Consider the following 14,777-nt stretch of genomic DNA (forward strand, 5'->3'; position numbering starts at 1 on the left):
AATCTGCATGGAGGTGGGTGGAGGCCCTGAAGTGGCCATTAAGTGGCCAGTCAAGAGCCTTGATTGGCCTGGGGTGGGCGGGCCGTTCTTTGCCACCGCCGCCCTGGGTAAAGTGGCAGTGGAGGTGGGAGTGGGTCGGGAAGGGCTCCCGGAGCCTCCCACTCCAATTTACATCACCACCGCCCCCACCCCACCCCCACCACTATCCCACTCTTTGGCATAAAATTCAGCCCTTTAATTTTGTTGCATTTGGGCTGCCAAAACTCTGGGGCAAGTTATCATAACTGAAAAGAATCAGGGAGAAGATGATTTCCTGAGGCCCAACCTGGATTTGAAAAGTCTTTAAATAAAAGAAAGACAGAACTTGCATTTCTATAGCGCCTTCCATAGCCTCGGGATGTTCCAAAGCGTGTCACAACCAATGATGTACATTTTGAAGTGTGACTTTTGAAATGGAGGAAATGCAGCAGCCAATTTGCACACAGCAAGATCCCACAAATAGAACTGTGATAATAACCAGATTTTTTTTTTTGAAGTGTTGTTGGTTGAGTGATCTATATTGGCCAAGACACTGGGAAGAACTCAGTTGCTGTCCTTCGAAATAGTGCCTTGGAATCTTTGACACCCACCTGAGAGGCCGTCTCACCCGAAAGACGGCACCTCCAGCAGTGCAGCACTCTCTTAGTACTGCACTCTTAGATTGCTGCCAGAAGGAATAGTTGAGAGAATCAAGGGGTTTCGTAGTTTTGAGGTCCATTAAAACAGTGAAGTAGCTGGTGTGATGAGTCTGGATTTCACTTGAAGCTGCAGAGAGGACAGTGCGTGAATCAGCCTGTATATATCCAGCAATCAGTTTAGCAAATTCTACGCTATCCTCCCAGAGAGAATTCTCTATTTGGAATTCATCTTTTTACTGCTAATAACTGATCTGCGAACTGTTCCATTTAGTTAAATTATTTGGCTATGGGTTTCTGCAGGGGGTCTCCAGATCTCCTGTTGTAACTGGAGTGGGAATTTGACAGAATCTCCAAAGAAACAGTGTAAACAGAAGAAAATAGGTTGAGAGTTCTGTCCAAGTTATAACAGGAGATCAGGACAAATCCTGATGTAATTCAGAATTGAGTTGCACAGAATGTACAGCACAGAAACAGGCCATTCAGCCCAACTGGTCTGTGCTGACGTTTATGCACCATATGAGCCTCCTCCCACCCTTCTTCATCTGACCCTGTCAGCATATCCTTCGATTCACATCGTATCTAGCTTTCCCTTCAATGCATCTATGCTATTCGCCTCAACCACTCCCTGTGGTAGTGAGTTCCACATTTTCACCACTCTGTGGGTAAAGACGTTTCTCCTGAATTCCCTATTGGATTTATTGGTGACTCTCATATTTATGATCCCTAGTTTTGGACTCCCCCTATCAGGTCACCGCTCAGCCTTCTCTTTCTTTCCAGATAAATACATTATTATCGTGCTCTTATCATTCTAGTAAATCTGTTTTTGGATCTTTTCCAGTACCTTTTTATAGTGTGGAGACCAGAGCGCGCACAGCGCTCCAATTGTGGTCTAACCACAATTTGTTGCAAGTTTAACATAACTTCCCTGTTTTTTGCTTTATCCCTCAAGAAATACTGGAGTTTTTTTGTTTGCTTTTTAAAAGATGAAATTTGTGTTCACTAAGGAGAGGGTGTTCAGTGCTTGAGAATGGATCAATTTTTCTAATTTCCATCCTCTCCTCCAACCCGTTCCTGGTTTATATTGGCACTCTTAACTATAGCACCAGGTCTCTGTACCCCAGTTAAAGTTGGCAATCATCAGCCCCCTCCCAGTTAAAGCTGGCAATCTTCACCCCCTCCCAGTTAAAGTTGGCAATCTTCACCCCCTCCCAGTTAAAGTTGGCAATCTTCACCCCCTCCCAGTTAAAGTTGGCAATCTTCACCCCCTCCCAGTAAAAGCTGGCAATCTTCACCCCCTCCCAGTTAAAGTTGGCAATCTTCACCCCCTCCCAGTTAAAGCTGGCAATCTTCACCCCCTCCCAGTTAAAGTTGGCAATCTTCACCCCCTCCCAGTTAAAGTTGGCAATCTTCACCCCCTCCCAGTAAAAGCTGGCAATCTTCACCCCCTCCCAGTTAAAGTTGGCAATCTTCACCCCCTCCCAGTTAAAGCTGACACTCCACCCCCTCCGAGTTAAAGATGGCACTCTTCACCCCCTCCCAGTTAAAGATGGCACTCTTCACCCACTGCCTGTTAAAGTTGGCCATCTTCACCCCCTCCCAGTTAAAGCTGGCACTCTTCAGCCCCCTCCCAGTTAAAGCTGACACTCCACCCCCTCCCTGTTAAAGATGGCACTCTTCACCCCCTCCCAGTTAAAGTTGGCAATCTTCATCCCCTCCCAGTTAAAGCTGACACTCCACCCCCTCCCAGTTAAAGCTGGCAAACTTCACCCCCTCCCAGTTAAAGCTGACACTCCACCCCCTCCCAGTTAAAGCTGGCAATCTTAAGCCCCCTCCCAGTTAAAGCTGACACTCCACCCCCCTCCCAGTTAAAGTTGGCAATCTTCACCCCCTCCCAGTTAAAGTTGGCAATCTTCACCCCCCTCCCAGTTAAAGCTGGCAATCTTCACCCCCTCCCAGTTAAAGCAGACACTCCACCCCCTCCCAGTTAAAGCTGGCATTCTTCATTCCCTTCAAGTTAAAGCTGACACTCCATCCCCTCCCAGTTAAAGTTGGCACTCTTCACCCCCTCCCAGTTAAAGCTGGCACTCTTCAGACCCTCCCAGTTAAAGTTGGCAATCTTCATCCCGCCCCAGTTAAAGCTGACACTCCACCTCCTCCCAGTTAAAGCTGGCAATCTTCACCCCCTCCCAGTTAAAGCTGACACTCCACCCCCTCCCAGTTAAAGCTGGCAATCTTAAGTCGCCTCCCAGTTAAAGCTGGCACTCTTCAGCCTCCTCCCAGTTAAAGTTGGCAATCTTCACCCCCTCCCAGTTAAAGCTGGCAATCTTCACCCCCCTCCCAGTTAAAGCTGGCAATCTTCACCCCCTCCCAGTTAAAGCAGACACTCCACCCCCTCCCAGTTAAAGCTGGCATTCTTCATTCCCTTCAAGTTAAAGCTGACACTCCATCCCCTCCCAGTTAAAGTTGGCACTCTTCACCCCCTCCCAGTTAAAGCTGGCACTCTTCAGCCCCTCCCACTTAAAGCTGGCACTCTTCAGCCCCCACCCAGTTAAAGCTGACACTCCACCCCCTCCCAGTTAAAGCTGGCAATCGTCAGCCCCCTCCCAGTTAAAGCTGGCAATCGTCAGCCCCTTCCCAGTTAAAGCTGGCAATCTTCAGCCCCCTCCCAGTTAATGTTGGCACTCTTCAGCCCCCTCCCAGTTAAAGCTGGCAATCGTCAGCCCCCTCCCAGTTAAAGCTGGCAATCGTCAGCCCCCTCCCAGTTAAAGCTGGCACTCTTCAGCCCCCTCCCAGTTAAAGTTGGCACTCTTCAGCCCCCTCCCAGTTAAAGCTGGCAATCTTAAGCCCCCTCCCAGTTAAAGCTGGCACTCTTCAGCCTCCTCCCAGTTAAAGTTGGCAATCTTCACCCCCTCCCAGTTAAAGTTGGCAATCTTCACCCCCCTCCCAGTTAAAGCTGGCAATCTTCACCCCCTCCCAGTTAAAGCAGACACTCCACCCCCTCACAGTTAAAGCTGGCATTCTTCATTCCCTTCAAGTTAAAGCTGACACTCCATCCCCTCCCAGTTAAAGTTGGCACTCTTCACCCCCTCCCAGTTAAAGCTGGCACTCTTCAGCCCCTCCCACTTAAAGCTGGCACTCTTCAGCCCCCACCCAGTTAAAGCTGACACTCCACCCCCTCCCAGTTAAAGCTGGCAATCGTCAGCCCCCTCCCAGTTAAAGCTGGCAATCGTCAGCCCCTTCCCAGTTAAAGCTGGCAATCTTCAGCCCCCTCCCAGTTAATGTTGGCACTCTTCAGCCCCCTCCCAGTTAAAGCTGGCAATCGTCAGCCCCTTCCCAGTTAAAGCTGGCAATCTTCAGCCCCCTCCCAGTTAAAGTTGGCATTCTTCAGCCCCTTCCCAGTTAAAGCTGGCAATCTTCAGCCCTCTCCCAGTTAAAGCTGGCAATCTTCAGCCCCCTCCCAGTTAAAGCTGGCACTCTTCAGACCCCTCCCAGTTAAAGCTGGCAATCTTCAGCACCCTCCCAGTTAAAGCTGGCACTCTTCAGCCCCCTCCCAGTTAAAGTTGGCACTCTTCAGCCCCCTCCCAGTTAAAGCTGGCAATCTTCAGCCCCCTCCCAGTTAAAGCTGGCAATCTTCAGCCCCCTCCCAGTTAAAGTTGGCATTCTTCAGCCCCTTCCCAGTTAAAGCTGGCAATCTTCAGCCCTCTCCCAGTTAAAGCTGGCACACTTCAGCCCCCTCCCAGTTAAAGTTGGCATTCTTCAGCCCACTCCCAGTTAAAGCTGGCAATCTTCAGCCCCCTCCCAGTTAAAGTTGGCATTCTTCAGCCCCCTCCCAGTTAAAGCTGGCAATCTTCAGCCCCCTCCCAGTTAAAGCTGGCACTCTTCAGCCCTCTCCCAGTTAAAGCTGGCACTCTTCAGCCCCCTCCGTTAAAGCTGGCAATCTTCAGCCCCCTCCCAGTTAAAGCTGGCACTCTTCAGCCCCCTCCCATTAAAGCTGGCAATCTTCAGCCCCCTCCCAGTTAAAGCTGGCACTCTTCAGCCCTCTCCCAGTTAAAGCTGGCACTCTTCAGCCCCCTCCCAGTTAAAGCTGGCAATCTTCAGCCCCCTCCCAGTTAAAGCTGGCAATCTTCAGCCCTCTCCCAGTTAAAGCTGGCACTCTTCAGCCCCCTCCCAGTTAAAGTTGGCATTCTTCAGCCCCCTCCCAGTTAAAGCTGGCAATCTTCAGCCCCCTCCCAGTTAAAGTTGGCATTCTTCAGCCCCCTCCCAGTTAAAGCTGGCAATCTTCAGCCCCCTCCCAGTTAAAGTTGGCATTCTTCAGCCCCCTCCCAGTTAAAGCTGGCAATCTTCAGCCCCCTCCCAGTTAAAGCTGGCACTCTTTAGCCCCCTCCCAGTTAAAGCTGGCACTCTTCAGCCCTCTCCCAGTTAAAGCTGGCAATCTTCAGCCCCCTCCCAGTTAAAGCTGGCACTCTTCAGCCCCCTCCCAGTTAAAGCTGGCAATCATCAGCCCCCTCCCAGTTAAAGCTGGCACTCTTCAGCCCCCTCCCAGTTAAAGCTGGCAATCTTCAGCCCTCTCCCAGTTAGAGCTGACACTCCACCCCCTCCCAGTTAAAGATGGCACCCTTCATTCCCTTCAAGTTAAAGCTGGCACTCTTCACGACCTCCCACCCCCCCCACCCCCATTAAAGTTGGTACTCTTCACCCTGCCCTAGCCAAAGCTTCCATGCTTCCTCCTCCCTGTTAAAGGCAGCACTCTTCCCCTCCTCCCCATTCAGATTGGCACTTTCAACCAGTTTAAGCTGGCACACCTCCCCATTTCAAGTTGCCAAGCTGTTGTTTCCTCACTCACTGCAGGGTGCCATTCTCGGCTTCTCTCTTCCTAAAATCTCATTCCAGTCCTTCTTCCCTTCACTGCCATCCATTTCCTTCTTGCCTCTATGTCTCTTTCAGTGCTATCCATTTAAGACACTCCCTCCTCCTCCCTTCAGCAGTGATTTGACCTGCGATACCCGCTGCCTACCGTGACTCCTGTGCTGGTGAGAATCCCTGCCCATGGTACACTGTGGCGGGAATCATCTTACAGCAGGACTGGCAGTGAGGGGAGTGGGCCTCAATCTGTCCTCAGTTACGTTACCAAACACTGACTTCATTTGTTTACAGAGCAATAACAAAAATGTATGTGATACATATAATAATAGTTATGCTTAGTTTTATGATTCTGACATTACAAAAAAGGGTATTTTTTGTTATACATTTAAATAACATGGGCTGCCAGGTGAACACTGAGAGCTAACAATAGGTAGCTGTACAGTTGTGTTCAGTTCCATTGTCAATAACATTAACACCCTTATCTGATAATTAGAGATGTGCCTCCATCCCCTCACTCCAGCACCCAGCCTACCAGATAATCCACCAAGACTTTTGTGCGACAAAGTCTCACACTTGATTGCACAGCCTATTAACTTTAGGGGAGGCGTTGGTGTGGTGGTAGTGTCACTGGCCTAGTAACCAGAGGCCCAGGCTATTGCTCTGGGGACATGAGTTCAAATCCCACCATGGTGAAATTCAATTAATAAAATCTAGAATTAAAAAGCTAGCCTAATGGTGGCCATGAAAGCATTGTCGATTGTTATAAAAACCCATCTGGTTCACTAATGCCCTTTAGGGAAGGAAATCTGCTGTCGTCACCTGGTCTGGCCTACATGTGACTCCAGACCCTCAGAAATGTGGTTGACTCATAAATGCCCTCTGAAATGGCCACTCATTAGGGATGGACCATAAATGTTAGTCTAGCCAGCGACGCCCACATCCCATGAACAAATAAAAAAAACTCTGGCTTTCTGACATGAGCATAGCATCTTGCATTCAAAGAGAGGTAGCAGCTACCGAAACCGAACCATTGCTTTGTTGGGCCGTCAGCACTTTGGTTTGTCAGACTTTTATTGCCATTTTTGTTAGTTAATGGTTTTAAGGCTTACTTAGATACATTACTCTTAGTCTCTTCATCTAAGTCATTAATATAGATTGTGAATAGCTGAGGCCCCAGCACTGATCCTTGTGGTACTCCACTAGCCTGCCGACTTGCAAATGTCCTGTTTATCCCTACTTTCTGCTTCCTGTTCATTAACTAATCCTCCATCCCTGCTAATATATTACCGCCAACTCCATGAGCCCTTATCTTGTGCATTAGCCTTTTGTGTGGCACTTTTTCTTTTGGAAATCCAGGTATACTACATCTACTGTTTCTCTTTTATCTACCCAATTAGTTACATCCTCAAAAAACTCTAATAAATTTATCAAACACGGTTTCCCCTTTGTAAAACTATGTTGACTTTGTCCGATCATTCTTTTATTTTCTAAGTGCATTGTTGAGATTTCCTTAATAATAGATTCCAGCATTTTCCCACCGACTGATGTCAGGCTAACTGGCCTGTAGTTCCCTGTTTTCTCTCTTCCTCCTTTCTTGAATATCAGCGTTACATCTGCCAACTTCCAATCTGCTGGGACCGTTCCAGAATCTAGGGAATTTTGGAAAGTCATAACTAGTGGATCCACTATCTCTGCAGCTACCTATTTTAGAACCCTGCAAATATTAATTACCTTAAGTTCCTCACTCTTATTAGTCCCTTGGTTACCCTGTATTTCTGGTATATAATTGGTGTCTTCTACTGCAAAGACGGACACAAAATATTTGCACATCATCTCTGCCATTTCCTCATTTCCCACGGAAACTTTTTCTGTCTGTCCCTCTAAGGAACCAATGTTTATTAGCTACTCACCTCTTACAATCTGTTTTTATATTACTGGCGAGTTTCTATTATTGTTTCCCTTTTTCTTAACTTTTTGGCTGCCCTTTGCTGGTTTTTAGAACATTCCTAATCTTCAGGCTTACTGCTATTCTTTTCAACATTATAAGCCTCTTCCTTTAATTTAATACTATCCTTAACTTCCCTAATAAGCCACAGATGGATCTTTCTGGCTGAGTTTGTGTTTTTTAATGGATTTGGTTTTTTTTTGACATTTTGAATTGTTTCTTTAAATGTTTCCTACTTTTTATTTACTGCTGTACCTTTTAGTCTGTTCACCCAATCAACCTAAACCAGCTCGCCTCTCATAGCATAATGGACCTCATCAGCATGGCATCACCAAGTTAAGTGGTGGCAACAGGAATTAACTCCTTCACAAAATATGTGTCTATATGGTGACAACAAAGGAACATTTTTAGGGGAGAATATGGGTGGCACAGTGGCGCAGTGGTTAGCACTGCAGCCTCACAGCTCCAGCGACCCGGGTTCAATTCTGGGTACTGCCTGTGTGGAGTTTGCAAGTTCTCCCTGTGTCTGTGTGGGTTTTCGCTGGGTACTCTGGTTTCCTCCCACCGCCAAAAGACTTGCAGGTTGGTAGGTAAATTGGCCATTATAAATTGCCCCTAGTATAGGTAGGTGGTAGGAGAATATAGGGACAGGTGGGGATGTGGTAGGAATATGGGATTAGTGTAGGATTAGTATAAATGGGTGGTTGATGGTCGGCACAGACTCGGTGGGCCGAAGGGCCTGTATCTCTAAATAAATATAAGCTCCCCTGGTAAAGTTGCTTGGTGGATGCATACTAGCAGTGTACCATTGGAGACCTGATGGTTCCCAGCTGACAGTGCCCTCTCGGAATATGATGCAACCTTTCTCGTGCAGCTTTCAGGCATACTTGTTGTCTTTTAATTAGATTTTATTTCAAAGAGTGGGTGGGGAGGGGTGGACAGGTGTGGAGATAGGAAAGAGATTGCGAGCTTGTACTTAAAAATAATAACCGTGAAACCTGTGCGTTACGTTGAAAATCTTTCATCTCTGATATTGGATGACGACTGAAAACTGGCCAAGAAACGTGCTGGGTCTCGTCTAGGTGATAGTCTGGTTCTGCAATTTGTAACTCTGATGTTGTATTAAAGGAGTGCAGCAAGGACTGGATTCAGCCGCTGTCTTTTACCTCTGGATGCCAGCTTTGAATCCTGTCTGCACTGATGGGAGAAAGGTGCTGGCTGTAAATCTTTCCATCAGATGAGGCTCAGGGCAATCTAAACAGCTTTTTTCAGTAGGAGTTAGTCCACAGTACAATATTAGTAAAGACAACTGGTATATGGACTGAAATGGGGCAAAATGCAATGTAAGTGTTCTTTTGGGGATGAGGGAAAGGGTCATTAAGAGGCATGGTAGTGGGTGCTTTAATTTGTTTTATATATGATTTTCCAGCACTGGATGTTTGACACTCAGTGACACAACATAGAAAATATTCCATTCCCTAGCACTGACATCCATTACATTGACCATAACATTTTCCACAGTGTTGGAGTGGGTTTGCAGGTGGCTCCTTCAACAACGACTTGCATTTATATGGCGCCTGTAATGTGGTAAAGACATTGCAAGGCGCTTCCAGGAGCATTATAAAACAAAATTGGACACTCAGGAAATATTAAGGCAGATAACCAAAACCTTAGTCAAAGAGGTAGGTTTTTCAGGTACACCTTGAAGGGGGAGAGCGAGGTAGAGAGATTTAGGGAGGGAATTCCAGAGCTTAGGGCCTAGGCAGCTGAAGGCACAGCTACCAGTGGTGGTGCCTCAGTTTTAATTGTTTTTATGTGCTGCGATACATCAGGGAGTGGGGGAGTGGGGTAAGGGTTGGGGTGGGGTGCTGCAATGATGAGCTCAGTGCCCTAGGGCAGAGTTGGGCAGTGTCAGCTGGGGCTCCCTCTCCTGACTGCTCACCAGTGACCCCTGCTGGAAAACATGGAAGTTGGATGAGAACAGGCTCAGGATGGGCGGCGATGCCCTTCTTGGTCAAATAGATAGCAGACGCTGTCTGGGATCACACATGAGGAGTGGCCACTTCCGTGAGGTAATGGAGGGGAGCCCATTTCCCAGAATGAAGGAAACTTGGAATAAAATATGGTGGTCCAATAAAATGAGTGAAATGTTAAAAAAATTATATTCTCTGAAGTTTAGAAGAATGAGAAGTGATCTCAATGAAATGTATAAAATTCTTAGAGGGTTTGACAGGGTAGATGCTGAGAGGTTGTGTCCCCTGACTGGAGAGTCTAGAACTAGGGGTCATAGTCCCAGGATAAGGAGATGGCCATTTCGGACTGAGATGAGGAGAAATTTCTTCACTCAGAGGGTTGTATATTTTTGGCATTCTCTACCCCAGAGGGCTGTGGATGCTCAGTTGATAAATATATTCAAGACCGAGATCGATAGATGTTTGGACACCAAGGGAATCAGTGATATGGGGTTAGTGCAGGAAAATGGATTTGAGGTCTAGTATTAGTCACGTTCTTAATGAATGGTGGAGCAGGCTCGAAGGGCCCTAGGGCTGACTCCGACACCTATTTTGCGTGAAAGTTAAGCAATGCCTCAATTTTAAAATTCTCTCCCTTGTTTTCAAATCCCTCCATGACCTTGCCCCTTCCTATCTCTGTAACCTCTTCTAACCCTACCTCCTTCAAGATCACTGTGCTCCTCCAATTATGGCCCCTTAAGAATGCCCGATTTTAATCGGTCCACTGTTGATGGCCATGCCTTCAGTTGCCTAGGCCCTAAGGTCTGGAATTCCCTCCCTAAATCTTGCTGCCTCCCTTTTATTATTTATTCGTTCGGGGGATGTGGGCGTCGCTGGCTAGGCCACCATTTTGTTGCCTATCCCTAATTGCCATTGAGAAGTTGGTGGTGAGCTGCCTTCTTGGACCGCTGCAGTCCATGTGGGGTAGGTACACCCACAGTGCTGTTAGAAAGGGAGTTCCAGGATTTTGACCCAGCGACAGTGAAGGAACGGCGACATAGTTCCAAGTCAGGATGGTGTGTGGCTTGGTGGGGAACTTGTGTCGGTGTTCCCATGCATCTGCTGCCCTTGTCCTTCTAGGTGGTAGAGGTCGCAAGTTTGAAAGGTGCTGTTTTAAGACATTCCTTAAAACCTACCTCTTTGACCAAGCTTTTGGTCATCTGCCCTAATATCTCCTGATGTAGTTCGGTGTCAAATTTTGCTTGATAATGCACTTGTGAAGTGCCTTGGGACTTTTTATTATGTTAAGAGTGATTTTTATAAATACAATTTGTTGCTGCTTTGTACTTATAAACTGAGTTTTATGCTAAGTGCCTTGAATATACAGTTTAAAATTACATTTAATTGATTCAGGTTAAATGTTTTGTCTGTTCCCCCCACCCTGCAAACAGGAGATGCTGACACACAGCTGGAGGAGAAAACCCTAAGTGCTAACGCTGCCTCCTTCACCCTCGAGGAGCTACAGCCAGACACTGAGTACATCATTACCATTCACCCCATCTATCCGAGGAATACAGCAGCGCCGGCCTCGATCTCTGGCAAGACGTGTAAGTACCTGCAGCACCTCGGCTGCTGCCTCCCAGAGAGGTCCAACATGTCCTGACAATCCATTTGCATGCCTCGAACGTGCTGTCAGGAAAGAAAATACCCTGTAGCTGTCGCTGGACCTCAAACACTGTGCAAGTGTGTCTGTAGGTGTTTGCTATCCTTAAGATAATTTGTATGTCAAATTATTAACGGTGATTGTGTGTGTGTGTGTGTGTGTGTGTGTGTGTGTCTTTTGTATATCCAGTGTTGAGTTGTTTATTTTCACCCCTATAAACCACCTTCGCAGAATGATATAATATAGAAGGAAGCCATTCGGCCCATCATGCCTGTGCTGGCACGCGAAAGAACTATCCAATTAGTCCTAAACCCTCTGCTCTTTTCCCCATTGCCCTGCAAATGTTTTTCTTTTCAAGTACTATCCAATGTAACCTTTGAAAGTTATTATTGAATCTGCTTCCACCGCCCTCTCAGGCAGCTCATTCCAGATCACAACAACTCGCTGCGTAAAAAAAAATCTCCGCATCTTACCCCTGGCTTTTTTGCCTGTTATCTTAAATCTGTGTCTTCTGGTTATCGACCCTCCTACTATCTACTCCATCGAAACCATGCAGTCCTGGAGGGTTGACAACTCGAACTACGTTGTGTGTTTTTGGGCATTTCAGACTAGAAGGGCCCCGGATTCATCGTGAACATCCCTTTTTGGAAAATAGAAGCTGGTCCATTCTTTTTTCTTATATGTCTCAATCCCATAAATACATTTAGTTGCCTTTTTCAAGTCACTTACTTTACTTATTACACTCCTGCCCTCTGCAATTTGCTCCCCAGGCCATCTGGCTGTGACACCTGCCTTTCTGCTTTCAAAAACTCTTCATTTTGTCTTTGACCACTCCCCTACATTTGCTCTCCATTTTCTTGCTTGGCATCTTCTGGTTGCAGAACTTTGTGGAAATGTAATGCCATTGTTGTTTGTTGCCATGGTAGTGATATTACATAGAATTTAAGATTCGGAACTGCCCTTTCAACTCACCTGGTTTATGCTCCACACCAGCCTCCCTTCACCTGACTCCATTAGCATATCCGTCAATTCCTTTTTGCCTCGTGTACTTACCTGGCTTCTCCCACACACCCTCCTGACTTGGAACTATATCGACGTTCTTTCACTGTCGTTGGGTCAAAATCCTGGAACTCCCTTCCTAACAGCACTGTGGGTATACCTACCTCACATGGACTGCAGCAGTTCAAGAAGGCAGCTCACCACCACCTTCTCTAGGGCAATTAGGGATGGGCAATAAATGTTGGCCTGGCCAGCGACGCCCACATCCCATGAAAAAATAAATTTTAAAAAATGCATTCATGCAAGATTCTTACAGGGCTCGACAGGATAATGCAGGGAGGATGCTTTCCCTGGCTGGGGAGTCTAGAACCAGGGGACACAGTCTCAGAATAAGGGACAGTCCATTTAGGAACGGGATGAGGAGGAATTTCTTCACTCAGAGGGTGGTGAATCTTTGGAATTCGCTGCCCCAGAGGTCTGTGGAGGCTCAGTCATTGAGTATGTTCAAGACAGAGATCAATTGATTTCTACATATTAAAAACATCAAGGGATACAGGATAGTGCAGGAAAATGGTGTTGAAATGGAAGATCAGCCATGATCTAATTGAATGGCGGAGCAGGCTCGAAGGGCTGAATGGCCTACTCCTGTTCCTATTTCTTATATTCATATGTTCTTATTATGACAGGCTTAGATAAATTCGACAAAGATGTTCCCATTAGCTGATGGTACAAGGATGAGGGGACACAGATTTAAGGTTTTGGGCAAGAGATGCAGGGGGGATGTGAGGAAGAACTTGTTTACGCAGCGGGTGGTAATGACCTGGAACTCGCTGCCCACGAGGGTGGTGGAAGCAGAGACGATCAATGATTTCAAAAGGAAATAGAATGGGTACTTGAGGGATATAAACTTGCAGAGCTATGGGGATAAAGTGGGGGAATGGGACTGACTGGAATGCTCTACAGAGAGTGGGCATGGACTCGATGGGCCCTTAATTGGCCACTTCTGTGGGTTAATTGGTCTCCAGGTGGGAGGCCGATCTGCCAACGTACCCACCCTGGCCAAATGTCATAGCAGTGCAAAAGTGTCGGGCACGCACCCATTCCCAGACACCTTCCCACACCATTTTACCAGCCTGTTGCCAAAAGGCTTGGAAAATTCCGGCCTATGACTCTAAGCTACTTGCCTCAACCACTCCCCGTGGTAGAGAGTTCCACATTCTCACCACTCTCTGGGTTGTTTCCCCTGAGTTCCTGATTGAATTTATTAATAACTACCTAGTTTTGGTTTCCCCCACATCATCTCTGTGCGCACTCTATCAAATCCCTTTATAAGTAGCAATAGTAACAGGAGTCATACTAGTGGTGGTAGGATTAATAGTGTAGGAGTAGTAACTAGTAGCTGTGGTCATTTTACTCATATGAGCATAGAAGGAGATGGCTATTGAACCATGATGGGAGCGGCTAGGAGGGGAGACCAAGAGCTTGGAGTTTTGAGGAGGTTCTGAAAGGAGGAGAGAGAGAGAGCGCAGTGGAAAGGCAGAGGAATTTAGCAAGGGAATTCTAGTGAGCAGGACTCAGGTGGCTGTAAAGCAGAGTAAAATCAAACATGTTTTGTGCTTTCAGTGCCTCTAGAATCTGTACAGCAACTGACCGTTCAAAGTGTGACTCCGGAGAACGTGCGAGTCATGTGGAGAAGAGTGAGTGGAACTACAGGATATCGATTGAAGTGGGGTCCTTCCACAGGTGAAAATATTGGACAAGACCCAGTTATTAAACATAAAATCCACTTTTTCTTTACTCTCCAATCAAGCAGTTCAGATAAAGTGGTCAGGCTTGGTTGCTCTGCTCCAGATCATTATCCAGTAAGGACTGCTGGAAAGCGTTGGGATTCAAGTCAGCTCACGATGCCCTCCTTACAATCACAGAATGGTTACAGGACAGAAGGAAGCCATTTGGCCCATCGTGTCTGTGCCAGCTCTCTGTAGGAGCAACTTGCCTAGTCCCGCTCCCCTGCCTTTTCCTCTTAGTCCTGCAAATTTTTTCTCTTCAGATAATTATTCAATCCCATTTTGAAAGCCAAAATTGAACCTGCCTCCAGCACACTCTCAGGCAGTGCATTCCAAATCCTATCCACTCACTGCGTAAAAAAGGTTTTTCCTCATGTCGCTGTTACTTCTTTTGCCACTCACCTTAAATTGGTATCCTCTCGTTCTCACCTCTTCCACTATTGGGAACAGTTTCTCCCTATCTACTCTGTCCAAACCCCTCATCATTTTAAACACCTCTATCAAATCTCCTCTTTCTCGTCTCCAAGAAGAACAGCCCCAGCTTCTCCAATCTATCCACGTAACTGAAGTTCCTCATTCCTGGAACCATTCTTGTAAATCTTTTCTGCACCCTGTCTAATGCCTTCACATCCTTCCTAAATTATGGTGCCCAGAACTGGACACAGTACTTCATTTGAGGCTGAACCAGTGTTTTATACGGGCTTATCATCAATTCCTTGTTTTTGTACTCTATGCCCCTATTGATAAAGCCCAGGATCCCTATTAACTGCTTTCTCAACCTGCCCTGCAGCCTTCAGTGATTTGTGCATGTATACCCCCAAGTCCCTCTGCTCCTGCACCCCCTTTAGAATTGTACCCTTTATTTTATATTGCCTCTCCTCATTTTTCCAA

General features: G+C 46.7%; 1 protein-coding gene across 1 annotated transcript in view; it reads left to right on the forward strand.

Annotated features, from left to right (window-relative positions):
• LOC137380421 (collagen alpha-1(VII) chain-like) overlaps positions 1–14,777 on the forward strand; it is a 177,709-nt gene that overhangs the window by 86,941 nt on the left and 75,991 nt on the right. The window contains exons 10-11 of the mRNA XM_068052349.1: positions 10,889–11,044; positions 13,723–13,842. Coding sequence (XP_067908450.1) covers positions 10,889–11,044; positions 13,723–13,842 — 276 coding nt within the window. The remainder of the gene's footprint in view (positions 1–10,888; positions 11,045–13,722; positions 13,843–14,777) is intronic.

Source organism: Heterodontus francisci, chromosome 19 (genome assembly GCF_036365525.1).
Source record: "Heterodontus francisci isolate sHetFra1 chromosome 19, sHetFra1.hap1, whole genome shotgun sequence".
Classification (NCBI taxonomy): domain Eukaryota; kingdom Metazoa; phylum Chordata; class Chondrichthyes; order Heterodontiformes; family Heterodontidae; genus Heterodontus; species Heterodontus francisci.